The sequence below is a fragment of the Mirounga leonina genome, unplaced genomic scaffold, assembly GCF_011800145.1.
Source record: "Mirounga leonina isolate KUSES-001 unplaced genomic scaffold, KU_Mleo_1.0 Mir_125, whole genome shotgun sequence".
NCBI classification, from domain to species: Eukaryota; Metazoa; Chordata; class Mammalia; order Carnivora; family Phocidae; genus Mirounga; species Mirounga leonina.
Window position 1 is genome coordinate 44,893,891 of NW_023270305.1, and position 20,562 is coordinate 44,914,452.

General features: G+C 42.9%; 2 protein-coding genes across 2 annotated transcripts in view; one reads left to right on the forward strand and one right to left on the reverse strand.

Annotated features, from left to right (window-relative positions):
• Positions 1 to 1,406: 1,406 nt before the first annotated feature.
• LOC118008018 (centrin-2-like) lies at positions 1,407 to 5,954 on the reverse strand. Its single transcript, XM_035001384.1, is given in 4 exon segments — positions 1,407 to 2,352; positions 2,354 to 2,441; positions 5,081 to 5,186; positions 5,869 to 5,954. Coding segments are annotated over 2 exon segments (519 nt in total). The 5' UTR covers positions 2,408 to 2,441; positions 5,081 to 5,186; positions 5,869 to 5,954; the 3' UTR covers positions 1,407 to 1,887.
• Positions 5,955 to 6,165: 211 nt separating this feature from the next.
• The window catches only part of LOC118008016 (AP2-associated protein kinase 1-like), a 169,170-nt gene continuing 154,773 nt past the window's right edge, over positions 6,166 to 20,562 (forward strand). The window contains exons 1-2 of the mRNA XM_035001382.1: positions 6,166 to 6,377; positions 6,665 to 7,063. Coding sequence (XP_034857273.1) covers positions 6,901 to 7,063 — 163 coding nt within the window. The 5' untranslated portion in view covers positions 6,166 to 6,377; positions 6,665 to 6,900. The remainder of the gene's footprint in view (positions 6,378 to 6,664; positions 7,064 to 20,562) is intronic.

Below are 20,562 nucleotides of genomic sequence, written 5' to 3' on the forward strand. Positions count from 1 at the left end.
TACTCAGCCATAGAAAAGAATGAGATCTTGCCATTTGTAACAACATGGATGGACCTAGAAGGCATCATGCTAAGTGAAATAAGTCAGATAAAGTCAAATACCAAATGAGCTCTCTCACATGTGGAGTCTAAAAAATAAATATATTAAGCTTATAGGTACAGAGAACAGATTGATGGGTGCCAGAGGCAGGGGGTGATGGGTGGGAGAAATGGGTGAACTGGGTTTTTTTTTGTCTGTTTAAATAAATTGAATTAAAAAAAAAGGATTGAGAGCTATTTGTTGGACATAGTAATGTGGAGAACTAGTAGAGATGACAAGGATAGACAACTGTACTGATGTGCTTTGCTGGAAAGAGGGAGAAAAATGGGGTAGTTGCTGGAGAATGAAAACTCAAGGTAAATTGACATTAAACTAATGACATTAAAATAAACTGCAGGAGAAGGTGGAAATGAGTGACCTAGAACGTCTTAGGTACCTTTCATATTGTTAGAGAGAACTGAATATCCTGTACATTTTAGTAATCCTTCGAGATTTACTGATCATCAAACTTTTGGGTCTAGAAACTTTTGTGATGAAGGAATTCTTCTAAAAGAATATTTCTGTGGTTAATTAGACTATTAGAGCTCAATCTAATTAGGACCCTGATAAGAAGCATTAAATATGTTTCAGTATTTTGATATATTTTTTCATTAAATTACTAATTTTTTGTTCAAAATATTTATTGAGCACCCATTATGTATGTGTGAGTCAACTGCAAAGGCCAGAAAGATGAGTGTGATGTAATCCTGAAGGGAGAAACAGGTTAACCAACAATGACAGTACAAATTGATTTGGGCTATAATGGAGGTACATTCAAACTTCTACAGTAATAGTAAGTAGCAGACGTAGCAGAAGGAATAGCTGAAAGATTTATAGGGCAACTAAAAAGAGAAAAGGGATTTAGACCTCCAACAGGCTGTTGGACTGGATATGCTGAGAGGTCCTTGAAATTTTGACCTTCATGAAAATAGTCAATGCAAAAAAAAAAAGTCAATAGCAGTTATCTCTGAGTGACTTTTATTCTTTATCCTACTTTCTTCAGTGGTTATGTAATTACCTTTCTAACCAGAAAACAAAAACAATAAATGTTCTTGTTAAAGAAGGAAAATGGTTGTTATAATTTCCCTTCTGCTAAACAGTGGTTCTCAAACTTGAACATGAATCAGAATCACCTGGATGGTTGGTGAAAGGGGACTGCTGTCCCTGCCTCTACCTAAATACGTTCTGTTTTTACTACGATTGTGCCTTTCTTATCAGTTTTAGTTCCTGTCGTTTAATACACTTAGTTCCTGTCATTTAATACACTTAATTTTACAGGATATTTTAAATTCCTTGAAAGGATTATATATATATATACATATTTTTTTAAATAAGAAAGGCTTTATTTTTAAGACAAAACAAATAGCACAAACACACATCCAAATGCACGTAAGTTCATTGGGTTTTATAAAAGAGGAAGCGGCACTCAGGTGTCAGTTATAACTAGAAACATCAAGGAGATGCCTCTGCTTCTGGTGGCATGGATACAACATGTGCTTGTCTAAAAAGTCGTTCTGGGTGGCATCATTGTGGAAATGCATGACAAGAGTGAGGTGATACAAGGCAGAAATGCAGGTGGGTGAAAGCTTTAAGACCCTTTTCACCACCCTAATGTGCTTTTGTTTTGCTCTGGGGAATTGAAGCAATCCCCAGGTCACCTTAAAAAGAACTTAAGTGTCAAAGTACACTTTCAAATACCTAAGAGAGATTTAAGATTGTTACTAAAGTTATACAAGGAGGTCAGTAGGAGAAAATAGTTTATGTTCTCAAAACCCAGGTTTCACACAATATGAAAAGAAGAGGCTGATTTTAGTAAGGGCTGGTCTTTTTCATGATGCGTAGGAACTCCTGCTCATTGACTTTTCCATCTCCATCTCGATCAGCCTCATCGATCATTTCCTGTAGCTCCTTATCAGTGAGGTTCTCACCCAACTCCTTGGCCACACGCTTTAGATTTTTGAATGATATCTTCCCAGTTTCATCATCATCGAAGAGCTTGAAAGCTTTCAGAATTTCTTCTTTGGTATCTTTCTCAGACATTTTCTGAGTCATCACAGTCAAAAAGTCACTGAAGTTCATTTTTCCTGTTCCTTCCTTATTGATTTCGCTTATCATTTTCTTGATCTCTTCTTTCTTGGGTTCAAAGCCCAGTGCCCTCATTGCCACCTTAAGTTCCTTAACATCTATGGTCCCAGTTCCATCAGCATCAAAGAGATCAAAAGCTTCCCGGATTTCCTGTTTCTGCTCTTCAGTAAGCTCTGGCTTAGGACTCATCCTTTTTTCGCTGGGCAAATGATGCCATGCTTGCCTTCTTAAAGTTAGAGGCCATTGCTGATGGACTCTGCTGCCCGTTGTTACGGCAACTGACGTACATCGAAAGGATTATATTTTATTTACTTTTAGGCCCCTGCTCTCTCTTTTTAAGCACTAACTAAGGAGTTGCTGAAAATAAATTTCTGAAAACTATCCCTGTGTACCATTTTTAGTGCTGGAGAAAATACAACAATGATAAATATGTCAATTATACCTCAGAAGAACAGGGAAGATATTTAAATTAAAAAAGGTTTTTAAAATGTTAAACCAAAAGTGTAGAAGAAAGTATATGGCTCTTCCCCTTAAGCGATGCATTTGATTCATTCATTATTTAGTTATCCAATAGTTAATGATCTGAGTGGGGCCTGATATTCTGTATTCCTAATAAATTCCGCTGGACTAAAAGCTGGCAATATAGAATGGCTACATGGTGTAGTGAAAATGATGAGGGTTTTGAGGTCAGTCAGGTTTTGATTCTGCCTCTGCCCTTTACAGGCTCTGTGTAACAATAGTTAACATACATTAACCTGGCTCAGTCTGTTTCCACATTGACAAAATTAAGAGTAATGCGTCCCTCATAGGTGTATTGTGAAGACTGAATGATATGATTAAATATCCAACACAGTGCGGGCCTTAGTTAAGGTAGTTAATTAAAGTTGGTCCCCTTCCCTTTGATTTCCTCTAAGGATGCACCACACATTGCCATAACTGGGTTTACTGGGACATGAGTTAGCCACCCTACAGGGCAAATCATTTTCTCCTAACCTAGCAAACCATGCACATCCCTCTGCTACTAACAAAATCTTCACTGTTCATCTATAAAATTGGGGATAATAGTATAATAGTATCTACTTTAATATAATAGATAATAGTATTTACTTTGCAGAGATGCATACAAGAAGATTAAACAAGATATTATGTTAAGTGCTTAATACAGTAACTGGCATATGGAAAATACACAGCAAATGTCACTTTCTTTTCCCCTTCTCGCACTCTCTTTTTTTTTAATGGGGGTGGGGGTTGGGGGGGAGGAACAGAGGGAGAGGGAGAGGGAGAGAGAGAATCTTAAGCAGGCTCCATGCCCAGCGCAGAGCCTGATCTCACAACCCTGAGATCATGACCTGAGCCCAAATCAAGAGTCAGCTGCTTAACTTACTGAGCCACCCAGGCGCCCTCCCCTTCTCTTTGATTAGGTATTTATCAATAGTATCTCCTAGACTAAGTTCAAAAGCTTACCTAGTCCAGAATACTTCAAATCAATTTTTTTTTTTAAGATTTTATTTATTTGAGAGAGAGAGAATGAGAGAGAGTGAGCACATGAGAGGGGGGAGGTTCAGAGGGAGAAGCAGGCTCCCTGCCGAGCAGGGAGCCCGATGTGGGACTCGATCCAGGGACTCCAGGATCATGACCTGAGCCGAAGGCAGTCGCTTAACCAACTGAGCCACCCAGGCGCCCCTCTAACTATTTTCTAGTATTTTAATCAGTTTATATATATTTTTTCTAAGTAGGCAGTTTAGTGTAGCTAGTTAAACACTGGGCTCTAAAGCCAAAATGTCTGGGTTTGAGCGCTAGCTTCGCCGGTCACTATCTGTGTGACTTTGGGCAACTCATTTATCTCTGTGCTTCAGATGCCCCATCTAAAAAATGAGTACAATTTATATTACCTTATTTCATAGGGTTGTTATGAGGATCAAATAATTTATTTTATGTAAAGGATTAAAAACTGCAATTTTGTCTTATAATTGTTATTAGTCTCTGAAAGAATGGGAAGCAAGAAACCCAGTGTTCTAATGCTTTTTCTTTCTTTTGCTTCTTTAAAAAAAAAACACCTCCTCAAAGCATCAGGTGGATGCTTGTTAGCTGCCTTAATCCTATCAGAAAAAAACAAGTTTTTGTTCCAAGGAAGTGAGAGTTGGGATTTGCATAAGTCTGGCCTAGTCTGGTAACAGGAATGTCTAGAAAAGTAAAAACTGAGATAGCAACAGATTCTAGGACCCAATAGAACTTCTTTAAAAAGTCAGCCAAGATCAATAGATGTAGATAAAGATGGAGGTCAATGAATCTAATTCCAATGAGCTTTCCCATCTATTTTAAGGTCTATTCCAAACTTCCTTAAGACAAAATCTAGCCTTTTAAGGAAAGTGCAGAGAACATGCCTCCGTGGGCTTCCTTTGAGGGAATGTTTTAGCAGGTGCTGCATTCCACCCTGGAGGTGGCTGCATGAATTTGTGAACTGAAGTGACAACATTGACTCCCTCTGGAAGAAAAAAATGCTGTCTCTACACAGGAAGCTTAACTACAAAGGCACTACTTGAAAAAAGGAGGGGGGGGGGAGGAGGAGGAGAAGAGGGAGAAGAAGAGAGGAAGGAGAAGCAGCAGTCACGGCTCAGTTCAGTCACGGCTCAGTTCAACATTCAGATTAGAGAGGGTAAGAAATACCACCCCCCTTCTCCCCCCGGAGTACCTCTCTGTCCTCTCCTCAAATGCCTATTGAAAACGTTCTGGGATGAATTACAAGCCAAGAGCGCTGTTGCAGAATTAGGGAGAGCGGGTGGAAGTGAGAAATAACCTATATTCAGGTGGTTAGAAAAATCATGGATTTTGGGGGGCAGTGGAGGTGAGGGCAGGGGTTTGGAACTACTTTCAGCATCACCCATCAGGAAATCTAGGGATGGAGAAGGGTACCAACCGGCCTTCCAAATCTTCTGCATTTGGCAGATGAAAATCACGTTGTCCACCCAATGGACTTTGGCACTCAGGCGATATCAGGGTAAAATAAGCATCAAGGAGGAAATCTTAAAGTGAAAAAGAAAGAACAGAAAGTCAGCCTTGGGTTTTTGTGTGAGGGGATTTGTGAAGGTCAGGCCCACCCATAGCATCAGGAAAGCTGGAAGAATTAAGCGTCACTGTCGGCAGCCAAACCCTAAAGTATGGGATCAGACCAGCAATTTGGATCTGCTGGTACCCTAGGATCTGCCCTGCACCCCCCCCCCCCAAGTTTCTCGGTTTGAGTCTCGCCTGTAGATTCCCAGACGAAACACTGTCTTAAGTTTTCTCACAGTGCCTAGCTCAAAGCTGACCGCAGAGTAGTTCTCAATAACAACTGTGAGCAAAAACAGCTTTTGAGGTTGAGGGGAGAAAGGTACAGGTTTTACTTAGGGTTGGCGTTCGGGTGTGGCTTTGTACCAACTGCCAGCAAAATTCTCCCGATCACCCCTTGTCTTCCACTTTCTGCCCAGGTGACGTCGTTAAGCCTCGCAGGACAGGCTAGGGGCTAAGAGGTTAAGCCGCGCCTTCAGGTGTCAGCCTCGATCCTTTCGGAAACAACCCCCAGAATCCCTTGTGCAGGGAGGTCAAGCCGCAAATAAGATGGCTCCAAAAGGGTGGTACATGCAGCAGTTTCCTAGTCCTTGGCAGTTCTTTACTGGATATATTTAAATAACCGAATCCCCACAAATGCACCACCCCACTAACCACCTTCGAGGCCGATGAGGCCACCGCAGCCACCTCGCTCGCTCCTTCAGGGGCATCCTGGGAGTTGTAGTCCAACCGCTGGGTTGCGCCGAACTACCTTTCCCATAGTGCCATGCGGGCCGGGCGATAAAAGTTCTTTTCTAAAACTCTCTCCACACTGAGACACCCCCATCCCGGGTCCCCTTCTCTCCGACGACTCCTTCTCGTCTGTCGCGACTGAGCGGCAGCAACAGGAGGGCCTCGGCCCGTCGCCGCGCCGTCCCGAGAGGCACTTCCGGCGGCGGTTCACTTCCTGGTTGGGTGGATGGAGCCGGGCGGGAGCGCGCGCGGGGGAGGGGCGGCGGGTCAGTCTCCGCTGGGCGCTCCGGGGATCAGCTGGCGGGCGGGCGGGCGCCGAACGCGGCCCCGGCTCTCGCTGCAGCGCCGCCTCTTCTCCGCGTCTTAGGCCGGCCCGGCGGCCGTGACAATGTTGCAGGGCTGGTAGCTGGGCGCCAGCCGCCGAGCTGTCTCAAGTGGGTGCTGCCGGGATGCTGCCTCTCGGGGCGGCGGGGAGACCCGGGAGGAGGGGGAGGCAGTGCCCGGCTCGGTCGGCGCTGCCCGAGGCGGCCGAATCCTCCCTTTTTCCGAGCCGCGGGCACCGGGGTCCCGGGCTCTGCCGGGTTTTCAGCCCTAGGGTTTTTCTGCTAGGAAAATGCATGAAGCGTTTCCCCGGGATGATGGCTTTTGCTCTCTCTAGGACTCAGCGGCTGAATTCGTAAGTGTGTTACTGATTCATCCTCTCTCTCTTCTGTCATCACAGGTTTAAACTTACACGAATCGCTCTCTTGAGGAGGAGGGGACCGCGGCGCGATTGACACGCATATTCCTATAGGCATCCTCCCTCAGCCCCCACCCCCACGGCCGGATTCGGGTGGCTCCTCTCCGAGCTGAAATCCGAGAAGAAATCCTTGGATCTCTTGTTTTCTTTAAAAAAAAAAAAAAAAAAAAAAATCCAGAAACCGTCGGTGTTTTGCTTTACTGCTTCCTATTCGCAAGATGAAGAAGTTTTTCGACTCCCGGCGAGAGCAGGGCGGCTCTGGCCTGGGCTCCGGCTCCAGCGGAGGTGGGGGCAGCACCTCGGGCCTGGGCAGTGGCTACATCGGAAGGGTCTTTGGCATTGGGCGACAGCAGGTCACTGTGGACGAGGTGTTGGCGGAAGGTATGGTGGGACTCTTTCAGTGCGCCGTGAATTAAAATCTTATGCTGATGCAGCAAGACTGGTTTCTAGTTGTTCAGTGTATGAATGGGTTTTGACCAGTTGACCCTCCCTTCCCCCTTCCCTTGCTCAGTGAATCATTGTCCTTGAGAAATTTAAAACTGAGATTTGGAAGTGACCGGGCTTGTGGGGTGGAAGGACGTTGCTGGAAATTGTTTACCTCAGTGGCCTTTTATTTTATTATTTTTTAAAAAATTGGCAAGCCAATTCTTGTCTGCCTCGCTGAATTATAAGGATCAGATGAGAAAACGCATGTGTGAAAGTGTAAAGCTTCACATCAAATGTAGGGTGTTGGGCTTGTCATCCTCCTTAAACTTGAAATTGTGATGTGAGGGCTGAAGGGTGGAGATGGAGTAGCTTTAAGAAGAGAAAGGGGTTTCTCCTTCTACCCAACTTTCCCACTCCCAGGAGTAGGCATTTGAGGAAGAGGATTTTCAGAGAATGGGAATATGTTTTTCTAAGAGCCAAGGCTCTTGGTGGATTTGACTAGTTTTGTTTCCTGACCCAACTGTAATCCGGTCCCCAGGATGTAGCCAAGATAACAGAAATTACACGAGATGAATGTGGTTATTTTGAAAGCAGTCTACTAGGCCCCTCTTCCTCCTGTTTTAGTTTTTATTTTTATTTTTTAGCCAAAAGAATTACTTGAGAGTAGCATCTGATTTTTGTTTTTCCTCTATTGGAGAAGATGGTATTTAGATCTGCTGTGTAAATTCTCTCCATGTGTGTTCATCTGTATATCTGTAGATATGTAAATATGTATTTTTATCCCCTAGGCTTTCTGGAAATCTTTGCGTGTATCTTTTGGTAACCTTAACCTCGACCTTCATAATTACGCCAGACTCATACTTTTCACAGTCCATTGCCTGCCTTGTGTGCTTTTATTTTTAATAAAAGCAGCAGTTTCCTTGGCATGAAGCTATTCAAACTAATTGGATGGGGCCAACCTGCTGTAGGTTGTGTTATCGGCTGAGAGGGGGGATGGAGGAAGGGGGAGGCTTCTGTTACTGCAACATGGTGGTTTTGGGGGGGACAGTTTATTAGCTGGGGAAGGAGCGTTTTTGCAAGCTAAGGTTGAAGCAAAGGTCCTAACCTGGGCCTGGGAGATGCCTGTCACGGTGAGTGTTGCAGGCAGGTGGGTTGAGAGGATGAAGAAGCTGTGTTTGGCTTTCAGCTTGTGAAGTACTGGGTTCAACTTGGGCCCATTTTTCTGGGGTTAGGGTGGAAGCCTTTACTTTAAAAACACTTAACAAAAAAAGATCTGACAGTTAATGTCCTTGTGAAATTCTTGCTCCTTTCCATTCTCAGCACTGTTCTAGGTGGACTTATTCCGGGGCCTGAGTCACTGTCCCTCTGGATCTTTCCTTGTGGGCTTTGGTGCAGGATGGGAGATGCTTCTGTGCCTGCTGCCAGATCCGCACCCTTGAGTCTGATCTGTATCTTTCATCCCTGTGCCAAAGCCCTTAACTGCAGTGGGATGGAGAAATGGAGAAGGAGTACGTGAGAGAGAAATAAGGAGGCATGAGGGGGCACAGAGCTCTTTCCTTCTCTTTGAATGACTTCTGCTGACCTTATAGCCTAGGAGCATTTTGTTCAGCTAGGATATTGTCTTACTGTAGTTGGTGCTACCCTAAGCCGTGCCTGTTTTCAGAGTCTGAATGATGGGAGAAAGAGAAAAGGCAAAATTGTTCTTTGTAATCTAGGCTGTCCTCCTCTTCCCTGGAATTCATCCCTGAGAACTGCACATCATGCATTATAGTATTTTCATGTGGAACTTAGGGCTTGCAGCTCTGCATTCATTTATTCATTCAACAAGCAGTTATGGTGTATTTATGATGTGCCAGGCACTGTGCTAGGCCCTGGGGATATGACATAAAACTAGATGCTATAGTTTACAGACTACGTTGAGAGATGGAAAACAACCAGTTAGAGTAGAGTGATATGCGCTATCATGGAGACAGGCTTAGGGTGCAGTGGCCCCAGTTTTAGAGAGCCAAGAATTGCTTTCTGCAGGAAGTGACTGACCAAAGAATGAGTAGGAGTTATTCAGGTGTGGAGACAGCATGGGCCAAGACTCAGAGCAGCAGGAGAGAGTCTCACGTAAAACTGGATCTGGCGATATTGCTCTCTTTATATTCTTTGACTATAGGTGAGTTTGAATTTGTGGCTCTTAGAAGTATATAGCTATATAGGAGCCTGTATACAAATTATTTATGTAGCACCTACTAAGTAAAAAGGTGCCACTAAGTTCTGAGAGGGATGATAGGGAGGTCTAAAGGGTGATGTCTGCCTTTAAGGAGCTGCCAGTGCGTTTGGTAAGACGAGGCAAATATTCACACATACAGCATAGCATGGTTACCAGCAGTGTCTACAGAGTCAGGCAGATCTAGGTTCAAATTCTGCATCTGTTCTTTACTAGCTGTGAAACCTTGGATAAGGCATTTCAAATCTCTCTGGAATCTGTTTCCCTATGGCAGTGGTTCTTAAAGCGTGGAGTCCTGGATCAGGAGCATCAGCATCACATGGAAGCTTGTTAGAAATGCAAATTAGGCCTCACCCCATAAACCATGAGGGTGGGGCTTTAACAGATTTCTGGAGAGATTCTGATGCAAGCTAAAGATTGAGAACCCCTATCCTGTGGAGTGGTCATGAATATCAAATGAGCCGATGTATGTGAATTATTTAACATTTTTCAGGTGTTCAATGAATGGTAGCCATTATTTGCCAGCAACATTATATCCTTTTTGTAGTTAAGGGGGAGTGGAGGGGGGGGATGTGAAGGTTAGTTTGGTTGTAGCAATCTGCAGCAATCCTTTTCCCCATTGTGGGTGGACAGAATCAGATATTTTTCTGCAGAAGCCTCACTAGCTCCTTGAAGGGTCAACAGATGTTTTGGGTGACCATGTTCCTTCCTGCACCCTCTTCTTTTTGAGTCCCCAGGTGTGGACCTAACCACCAGTCCCAGCCAGAGTTGTCCAAGGATGATGAGGATTGTGCATCGAGTTGCCAGGGCAGTGACCAGGCAGTTTGGGAGGGTGGGCTTTAAACACAGACTCTTCAGCACCACATCCCACCTGTCACCCCTGTTTCTTTAAAATGGGTATCAGTCTATGCTTTATAGTGAGGAATGCAAGAACACCGAGGAAGAGGTGCTAGAGTAAGACAGGAGAATACGTGGGCTGCCATCTCCCCATCAGCATCAGCCCTGCTCGTCTGCTTTCACTTACTAGTCCACTGGGGCTTGTTTGGGGGAAGTGAAGTTTTAGACCATGAGTTCAGAGGGATATGGCTGTCTCCAGGCTGGATATTTTCTCTAGCTTCCTCAGTGAGGATGCCATGATGACTTCCTAATCATGTCTGAGGTCATGGGCATGTGATGTCAAGGGAAGATTTGGTTTAAGCTTCTGGAATGAGCTCAATGGGAAAATTGGAGCAATGCTCAGAGAAGGACTGAAGAGCTGTGCTTTTATTATATGTCCTTAGCTATATGAGGCCTTACATCTAAGCTTTAAACAGTAAGTGTTTGTTAAATACCTGCTGTGTCCAAGACCACTTTCCAGAACTGTATCAGTTCTGTATAAGGTGGACCACGTGCTCCATCAGAGCAGTTTCCTTACTTCCACTGAAGGAATCCAGGTCTAGAGTTAATGAGAACTACTGAGTGAATTTCCATACCAGTAAACTTACAATTTCTTCTACCAACATCACAAGGTAGTGAGGTTTAAATACCTAAAACAAACATATGTATACATGTACGTATGTCTGTATACACACATGTGTAGCATATAATTACATCGTGTTGGTATTGATATGATGCACACATGTATTCATTTAGTGAATGTTCATTAGGCCTTCTTTGTGGCAGGAACTGCATTAGATTCCAGAATTACTAATTTGAATAGGATGTGGGCCTGGCTCTTAAGGAGCTCATAGACCAACAAATAAACCTAAGATTAGTGTCCAGCCCTTGGTATGGCCCTTGATATGTAGTAGATGATAAAAGATGTTCTGAGGTGATAAAGAGAAGGGGCCTGAGGGCCAGGGTTTAGAGATGAAGTGTGGTTTGAACAGGAATGGAACTTGCCCAGCAGATGGTCCAGATGAGGGTTACCCAAGGCCTTCCCAGCAGAGAGAGTAGTATATGCAAGTGTGGAGTGGTGAAACAGTATGATGAGTTCAGGGATAACTGACTAGTGGTATCATCTGGGTTAGTACGAGTTTCCCTTCCAGAAGCAAGGAAAGAAGGACATGGAATGGTAGAAGGAAATTGTTTTACGTTTTGTTTCCCGGCTGTTCACTTGCTGCTCGCTTCCTTCAGTGGCCCTGGGTCTTTGGAGTAATTATTGAAGAGCTCTCCAGGATGCACTGCTACCATCTCTGCATCAGCCCTATGCTAATTGTGGGGAAGGGAGGGATAGTGTTTGGGGGCAGGGGAGCAGGCCTGAAGGTTCAGTGAGAGGCAAGCAGCTTGAAGGAGAAGCAGGTGGGGGAGTGGGATGACCAGTGGTACCGAAGGGAGTAGATGAGGGGGAGAGTGAGGATATGTGTGACCAGAGTGGAAGGTATGTTGGAGAGAAAAGAAGAGGCAGCGAGGTTCTGGAGAGCATTAGTGCCAGGCAGAGAGGTTGGTTCTAAGCACCTGAGGTCTTCTCTGACGCAAACACCAGTTTGATCCCTCCCACTTTCAGAAGTCTTTGCCTGCCGGGAAGTCTGGTTTTTTAGTGGCAACTGCAGATTTTCAGGGGGTGGTTTGTGAATGGTGTCTTCTTCCTGGCTTTGGGCATGATGACGGTTATAGCTTTGCTAAATATAGCCAAATTTAGAATTCAGAAATGAAATCCAGAATAAACAATTGCATGGTCAAAGCCTTTCCTTTGGTCTTTCTAACAAAGTCACACTCATTTAATGAGAGATGATAAAGAGAAACAGTTTCACATGGGTTCTGAGTGGGAGGGTAGGAGGGGAGGCGTCCACTTGTACCTCAGTAGCTAAAACTGCATGTAGAGTATACGGGAAAAGCTTGATGAATGTTAATCTGGTACATGTGACATACGACTGCAGCAGAGCAGTCATTGCAGTATTTGAAAGGTGACCCCTCAGAGAGGGGACCAACACCACCCCGTACCTTCATTTTGTGCCCTTCAAAGGATAAATGCTTTCTGAGCCTGCTTAAGAAGTAACTGTGACATCTGCATTTGAAAGAGCCAAACAGTGATAATAATAGAAATGGTATTGTCTATTGAAGTAGCATCTGGCACTGTGAAGTAGCAAAGAGTAGCCTTCAGTCGGCTTTTCTGGAGCCATTTTTTTGGTGTGGTAGAAGGAGCACTGCAGTCTAAATGGGGAGATCAAGGTTTGTTGGTTCACTCATTGCTGTAACCAGTGACCAGTGCCGAGCACTCACTATGTGCTGGGCATCAGCCAGTGAGAAATAAGACTCTGCCTTGAGGAACTCTTAGTGCTAGAACTTCAGATACATGAGCCAGTAGCTCCAAGTGCTGGAGTGGAAGGCTATGAAAGGGGTAGGGCAACAGACAGGAGGCAGCAATTAATTTTGTGGGGTCAGGAGTAGTCAGGGAAAGCTAAAGAAAGGTGATATTTGAGGTAGGTCTTCAAAAATAAGAATTTATTACTAGGTGGACAAGATTGAGAGAACATTCAAGTCATAGAGAATAACATGGCCAAAGACAAAAAGTAGGAAAGTGCACTGCTCGTTGGCAGCTTTATGTTTTGAGATAGCATAATAGCATATTAGCATAATCTATTAGTGGTCCAGGGCTATGCTGTCCAGTAAAGTAGCCATAGCCACATATGGCTGTTTAAATTTAAATTGTTGAAATTAAAATTCAACTTTAATTCTTCAGGCACACTAGCCACTTTTCAGTTGCTTATTAGCCACATGTTTTGGCTACAATATTGCACAGCACAGATAGAAAATATTTCATCATCACAGAGAGTTCTATTAGACAGTGTTGGTTTTGAGCAATGATGGCTAAACTTTTTGCATAGAATGGCACTATCAGTTAACCATTTAACCTCTTCATTATATGTATGCTTGTTTGTTTATACATTATATGCATGTCCTGCTATTATTAGCTAATATCTGAAGGTACAATATATACTTAAAATGAAGTTCATCATTTATGATAGTAGATGCAAATCTATATTTTAAGTCATCTGGATAGGTTTTGGTGAATTTCTTGTCATATCTTATTAGATTTTAATTGTTTCTACATTGTAATGTGACTGATGAAAAGTACACCAGGAGGGGTGCCTGGGTGGCTCAGGTGGTTAAGTGTCTGCCTTCGGCTTAGGTCATGATCCCAGGATCCTGGGATCAAGCCTATCGGGCTCTCTGTTCAGTGGGGAGCCCGCTTCTCCCTTTCCCTCTGTTGCTCCCCCGCTTGTGTGCCCTCTCTCTCTCTCTCTAATAAATAAATAAAATTAAAAAAAAAAGTACACCCAAATAGGAATGAGGCACTGCCATAGTTTTGTTGTTTGTGTATGCTTATGTTATCTTTAATCCAAGGTATCTTTGCAGGAATCTTTTTAAGCCCCTTTTTGCTTTATGAGGATTAATTCATTTAAAACAAATGTGATCAGTAAATCCACTTAACCAAGCACATGAACTGTAGTACATCGCAGTCCATGTCAGCCTGTGCTATGGAGCTTCCACTCTTTCATTATTCCATCAGATTCATATGAGACCCAGGACTGACATAGAGACTGGATGGGAACACTAGTGTTGGGCCATCTAGTAAATATTAATAAAGATAAAATCTTATTTTTTAAGGTGGAAATCAATATAAGTGGAGAGTCTCATCTATATATTTTTCTACCCCAGTGGATTGTTTTGTGTACCTCTGTTTGGAGACCGCTGGTCCAGAGCAGTGGTTCTCAACCAGGAGCAGTTACCCCCAGGTGACACTTAGTAATGTCTGGAGACATTTTGGATGGTTACAGGGTGGGAGGTAATACTGGCATCTAGGGGGTATAGGCCAAGGATACTGCTAAACATCCTACAGCATACCCAGTAGCCCTCCCTCCCCACCACAACAAAGAATTATCCAGCCCAAAATGTCAGTCGTGCCAAGGTGGCACAACATGACATGTTGACCATTGTGGGGAAGGAGAGAGGAGTCAGGGATGGCGCAGAAGGGTCTAATCTGACTTCAGGCGAATCACTTTTTATTTTTTATTTTTTTAATTTTTTTAAAGATTTTATTTATTTATTTGACAGAGAGAGAGAGAGAGTATGAGCAGGGGGAGCTGCAGGCAGAGGGAGAGGGAGAAGTAGGCTCCCCGCCGAGGAGGGAGCCCGATGCAGGACTCGATCCCAGGACCCTGGAATCATGGCCTGAGCCGAAGGCAGACGCTTAACGACTGAGCCACCCAGGCGCCCTGAATCACTTAATTTTTAAATTCATTTTCTCAGAATCAGTGAGCCAGCAGTCTTTCTGTTTAACCTGTTATGGTTAAAAATCTTCATGTCATTTTCTTTATAAAATGGCTACTTCCAGAAATAAACCAGTGAACTAAAGGAGATAGAACGGTAAGTCTTTGTAGGCTCTGGCCGAGGGAGTTGTAACTATACTCTACCACTGGCTGAATATGGAGTATCAACTTTAGACAATTCTCCTTATATTCTCATTGCTCATATCTGAGCAGCCCCAAAGTATTGTGGAAGCATTTTCTGACTTGAAATTGTTTATAGGGAGGTTCAGTTGGGAAGGGTTATTAAAAATCAGAATGTTGTGAGAGAAGATGTTGATAATTCTTTGTACAAAGAAGAATTTTCAGGAAGAGTCTAGCACTTGCAATTAGGGATCTGGGGTTCAAGTTCTTTGACTACTATTTCCGTGTGGCTTTGGGGAAAGTCATTTAACCAATGTGAGCCACTGGTTCCTCATTTGTAAAAAATGTCCTTCCTGCCTCTGTAGGGATGTTGTGACCATGAAACAAGAGGGCATAGGGATAATGCAGAGTGCAGAAGAGACAGCTTGCCCTGCCAGCCAGGAGTAGCAAGAGTTACTGAGCATCTACGGTATTTTCAGCTCTACGATGCTGTGGCATACAGAGAAATAATGGAAGATTTGGCTCCTGCCCTCCTTGTTGACATAATGTGAGCAATACACATGAAACAAAAGCACCCTACAACAGGGTGTGTGGTGTAGTGTCTGAATTCTGGAGGTGTTGAGGGGAAGGAGACCAGTGAGGACTGAAATGGTTAGGAAACATTTTGTGAAGGTGAATTATTCTTAACGGAGTCTTCTCTGGAACCCCTTCGAGTAACCTTGTTTTAGGGAACACGTCTAGTTCTGCACGTTTGCATATGTTATATTCTTAGCAAAGTTGAAGTGAGTGTTGCAACATTTTTGGTTTCTTTTGAGGAACAAAATTGCCTATATAAATAAATCATATGTTCTGTGCTTATACCCAAAGTAAAAAAGCCTTTTCATTGTATGTGATTTCGAATCGCTCAGCAATCCTGGCTGCAGTATTTTGTGCCTCCTTCCCCTTCCAGGATCTAGTATTACTAGTCTGCTATCTTTATTTTTAGTGTATTATGTATACTTTAAACAATCTCAGTTCTTCTTTTGAGTTTTGGACAATTGTTAGGGAAGAGGAGTCCTTCTTATGAGTGACACTTCCATCTTGGCAGAAGGCGAATTCCTCAAGTTGGAACAAAGTTGAAAGAGTGAAAATCTGGAGTTTCATTCGGAGCTGCTGTGAGCGAATCAGCCTGAACTGGTCAGTTTTCTCCTTGGGCTCTGAGTTAACCTTGGCAGACAGTGGATGGCAATGCCAACTGAAGCTTTGTTAGTCCTGATTTCTGAAGAGCCGAGAGATAATTGGATGAAAGAGTTTATGGCATCCCTATATTATTATCATAGAAGGCCAAGCATAGCATTGATGTTAGATTATCATTTGTAATTATAATGATCTTAAATAATGATGCCTTTCATCTGGGACTTGAATCCTGGAGAAAGCAATATAATGCCATGTAATTTTGTTTGCTGCCTGTTTTTGAGGATGCTTACAGCTATTGTACTGGGACCTTTAGGATGAGAGAGAGATTATTGTCCGTCTGGTACAGAGCCTGTATTTGAGAACAAAATGGAGACTTTATTACCCTTCGGGAACAAGAAAAAAGAAGAGGACTCTGGCCTCGTCAGTTGGGCCCCTTTTGGAGGAATGGGGCTTGAGCAACATTTACAGAGGTGGCAAGTCTCCTGCAATTCTCCCAACTCATCATTTTACCTGGTCAGTGAATCTTGTTGGTTCAGGAAGTGCTGATTATCCTACCGGTTTGTTAGATTTGTTTAATTTCCCTAGCCTAGCCCTGTTCCTCAGACCTTTGTCCCCTACCGTTTCTAGAAGCCTGGGCATCTTGGTGGTGGGGATTAGGCAGTGTTGGGAGAAATAATTCCATCTGACCTTTTGGCTATGGAATAATCTTGATTTGACCAGAAGGGGTAACTCAGTAATGATTGAGGAAAACGTGCTATCCGGTACTGTCTTTCTTCCCCTATCCCCCAGAATAATGGAAGCACTGTGATGTTCTACTTAGGAGAAGACTTCCAAGTTTAGCCCCATGTGCGGTGGTTTAAAAGCATGGGAATTGGAGCTAGGCAGCCCTTGGCCTGAATCCTGGACCTGTGATGTTGGGCAATGAAGATCCTGGCTTCATTTGTAAAATATGACTAATACTGTGGTTGGTTGTAAGGAATAGATGAAATTATGCAAAGTGATTAGCATAGTGCCTAGCATATAGTTAGCAGTCTGTAAATGGTAACTTAGTATTTGAGTGTATGAATTTTGTTTTTATCAGGCAACATTTGTTTTGCTGTGTCTATAACCTGGTGAAGTTAGTGTCCTGGAGATACACACACACACACACACACACATCTTTCAATCTCAAAAATAGAAATATGAGTTCTATCTTAACTATATTAACTATATAAAGGAACTCAAACTATTTAAATGAATGCTATACTCAGAAGATAGAAAGATAGATAGAGATGAGGAATAAGGAGAAGAGAATCTCAGATAAATACTGTGGTTTGATTTTTTTTTTTCCTGCTTGAAAGCCACCTGTGTGTTGGAAAATTTCCCCAACCTGTCATGTGATTATTAATATGAAGGGCTTCTCTGCCCCTGAGGAACGCCTGATCCCAGCTGCCTATCCAGCTTCAAATTCTTGTGCTCTAACACAGGTTATCTGTTTCGTTTAGGCCTGTGCCCTCCTCATCTCCCTTGTACTGTGAATATAGTTCTTTCCAGTGCTTTACTCATAGTGCTCCCTGTACCTGGGATCCCCTCCCCTGCCCTACCCACCTACCTTAATCCCACCTAACCTCCGTACAGTCCATCCATTTCTCCTGTCCTGTGGTTGCTTGTCATTCTTGCTGCTTTTGTTGACTCTTTGGGCCCATAATCTCAGAGTTTTGTTTTGCTATTTATCTATTTCATTTGTATCTATTTTCTAGTGTTAGATAATTCTTAGGAGGCAGGGTGTAAACCTTAGGTTTATTTTGTATCCAATTCAGGACTCTTATATTTGAGCAACAGTGGGTACTAGAGAATAAATTAGTTGAAGAAATAATACAGTAAATCAATACTAATTCAAGTTTAGTGGGTAGGCACTACAGACCAGACAAATGTGAGATATACAGACCTCCCTATTCCTATTCCAATACTATAGTAGATCTGTTTGGGACCTTATTAAAAGGATAAGAGCTATCAAATCTTGTAAGTTTTTGGTAAAGTTGAAAAATAAACTCAAAGCAAAGTAGAACACCTTCCAGAAAAATCACATAAATCTCTTTATTGATTGTATTCAATTATGGATAGCTAATGCTATCAATCTCAAAAGTAGAGATACAAAGTATAAGTATCTTAGCTATATAAAGGAACTCTAAAACTATGTCAGTCTATATTATGAAGATGGAGAAGATTAGGTCAAGGATCAAAAACTCAGAAGTAACTAGAATTTGTCTTTGAGTGAGGCATGCATTGAGTTTCTAGCTCGTGGTGGTTTTTGGCCTACGGTAAATTAGGACAGTGATTCTGAACTTATATTTAGGATAGTGAGCATGGGAGCAAAGGACAGATAGGAAAGGAATATATAATTTGTAAAAGCACAGACTAACTCCAGGTCCAGCTAGGAAAGAAGAGACCTCAAAGAGAATGGGGGGTGGTGGTATACCCTCTTAAGAGGTATATTGTAGTCCTAAGAGGTTGAGGGAAGGGAGGACATGAGACTTTTATGTTTATCAAAGAGAATATGGTTTTGTTTTTTAAATATTTTATTTATTTATTTAGAAACAGCATAAGCGGGAGGGGCCGGGGGAGAGGGAGAGAGAGAATCTCAAGCAGACACCACACTGAGTTCAGAGCCTGATGCAGAGCTCAATCCCAGACCCCAAAATCATGATCTGAGCTGAAACCAAGAGTCGGGTGTTTAATTGACTGCGCCACCCATGTGTCTAAGAATATGTTTTTTATTTATTTATTTATTTATTTTTAAAAGATTTTATTTATTTATTCATAAGAGACAGAGAGGCAGAGGCAGAGGGAGAAGCAGGCTCCCCACTGAGCAGGGAGCCTGATGTGGGACTCGATCCCAGGACCCCGGGATCATGACCTGAGCAGAAGGCAGATGCTTAACTATCTGAGCCACCCAGGCACCCGAGAATATGTTTTTAAAAGATTCATAAATATGGCACTAGTAGCTCAGTTATAAATTGAGTCTAGAGAGGTGGTACCTATAATTGATCACTGTATGTAGCTCTTAAGAACATAGATAGGCATTTATTTCTCCCTGTTCTTGCTACGTTCAGAGAGAAGCAGTGAAAATGGGGATCATCAGTAAATCTTGCCCAGTGGTTTGCTCTGTGAGCTCTGTGACCTTGTTGAAAGATCAGATCTTGGGGCGCCTGGGTTGCTCAGTCGTTAAGCGTCTGCCTTCGGCTCAGGTCATGATCCCGGGGTCCTGGGATCGAGCCCCGCGTTGGGCTTCCTGCTCAGCGGGAAGCCTGCTTCTCGAACCTCTCCCACTCCCCCCGCTTGTGTTCCCTCTCTTGCTGTGTCTCTCTCTGTCAAATAAATAAAATCTTAAAAAAAAAAAAAAGGAAAGAAAGATCAGATCTTGGTGGCTCCCTGACCAATGATGAGAATTCACTTGAAAAAAGTTAATGGGAGATAATGTAGACTTTCTCAGAAAATGAAGTATTTCTTTCTCTTTTAAAAACATAGTTTTAGATTATTAATATGTTATGTTCATATAAAATGGGTCATTTAAGTGGCTCACCCAGCAATTTTGGAGTGATATGAATAGAATAATGTCCAAGTCTATATATTCAAGTTGTGATTCGAGGTTTAGCTCATACGAATGAACAACTATATCAGGTAAGGGAAGTAGATTGTGTAGTCTCTCTCAGTGATCTGGGACACATGACTTCCCTTCTGTGAGCGTGTTTTTCGTTATATAAATATGGAGATCACTGGTGGTCTCAAAGATATCTTCTAACTGGAAGACATGATTTTTAAGTTCTGTAGCTTCTGTTGAGACTGTTTGAGACGGACAGTGGCATGGGTTGGTTAGGTTGAAGTGTTAGACTTGTGTGGCTGGGACTAAGACAACATTCCTGAGATGGGTTGTTAACCTTGGCTTACGTATGAGCCATACTGGGAGGTGTCATTATTAGTGGAGGCAAAAGATTCCATTCCTTTTCTATTTACCTTCTTCCGGATCTCTCCTTTAAACTTGAAAAATTGGTGTTCATAATTAGATGTTGGAGGTGAGAGGAAGCTAGGTTGAAGCTTGGGCTTCTGGCTTAAGTGACTGGGTTGATTATGGTGTCAACAAAATGAAGAAAGAACAGTGTCTGAGGGAAAGAGAATGACTTTAGTTTGGGACTTTTTGGTGTGAAGCACCAGTGAAAATCCAAGGGTGGATATGGTTTAGGACACTGGAGGATAGGACTGGCCTGGATTTTAGAGAAAGGTTTGGTGAGTGTTGTCCTATAACCACATGATATTAATGAAAAGTGAAATGGAATGAAATCTCACAGGGAGACTGTGTGGAAGAAGAGAGAAGCGGGGTATGGGTAGGTAGAGGAAGAGTATAGCACACCTGGAGTAAAATCCGAACTCTTCCCTCTGACCTGCAAACCCTGGCTTATAAAGGCTTATATCTCTCTTCACCAAAATCCTGTGTGCTCTTTAGCCACAATGATGCCCTGTTATCTCTTTTGAGCGTTTAACATCGTTTCCTCTTTGGTATCTTAGGCTTGGCTGGTTCTTTTGCCTGGAATATTCTTTTTTTTTTTTTTTTTAAAGAGGGAGAAATGAAGGACGGAGGGGATAAAAGAAAAGAACAAAGGAAATGCAAAAGGAAGAAATGAAATAAAGAGTGAAAGAGTGAAAGAGGGAATGAG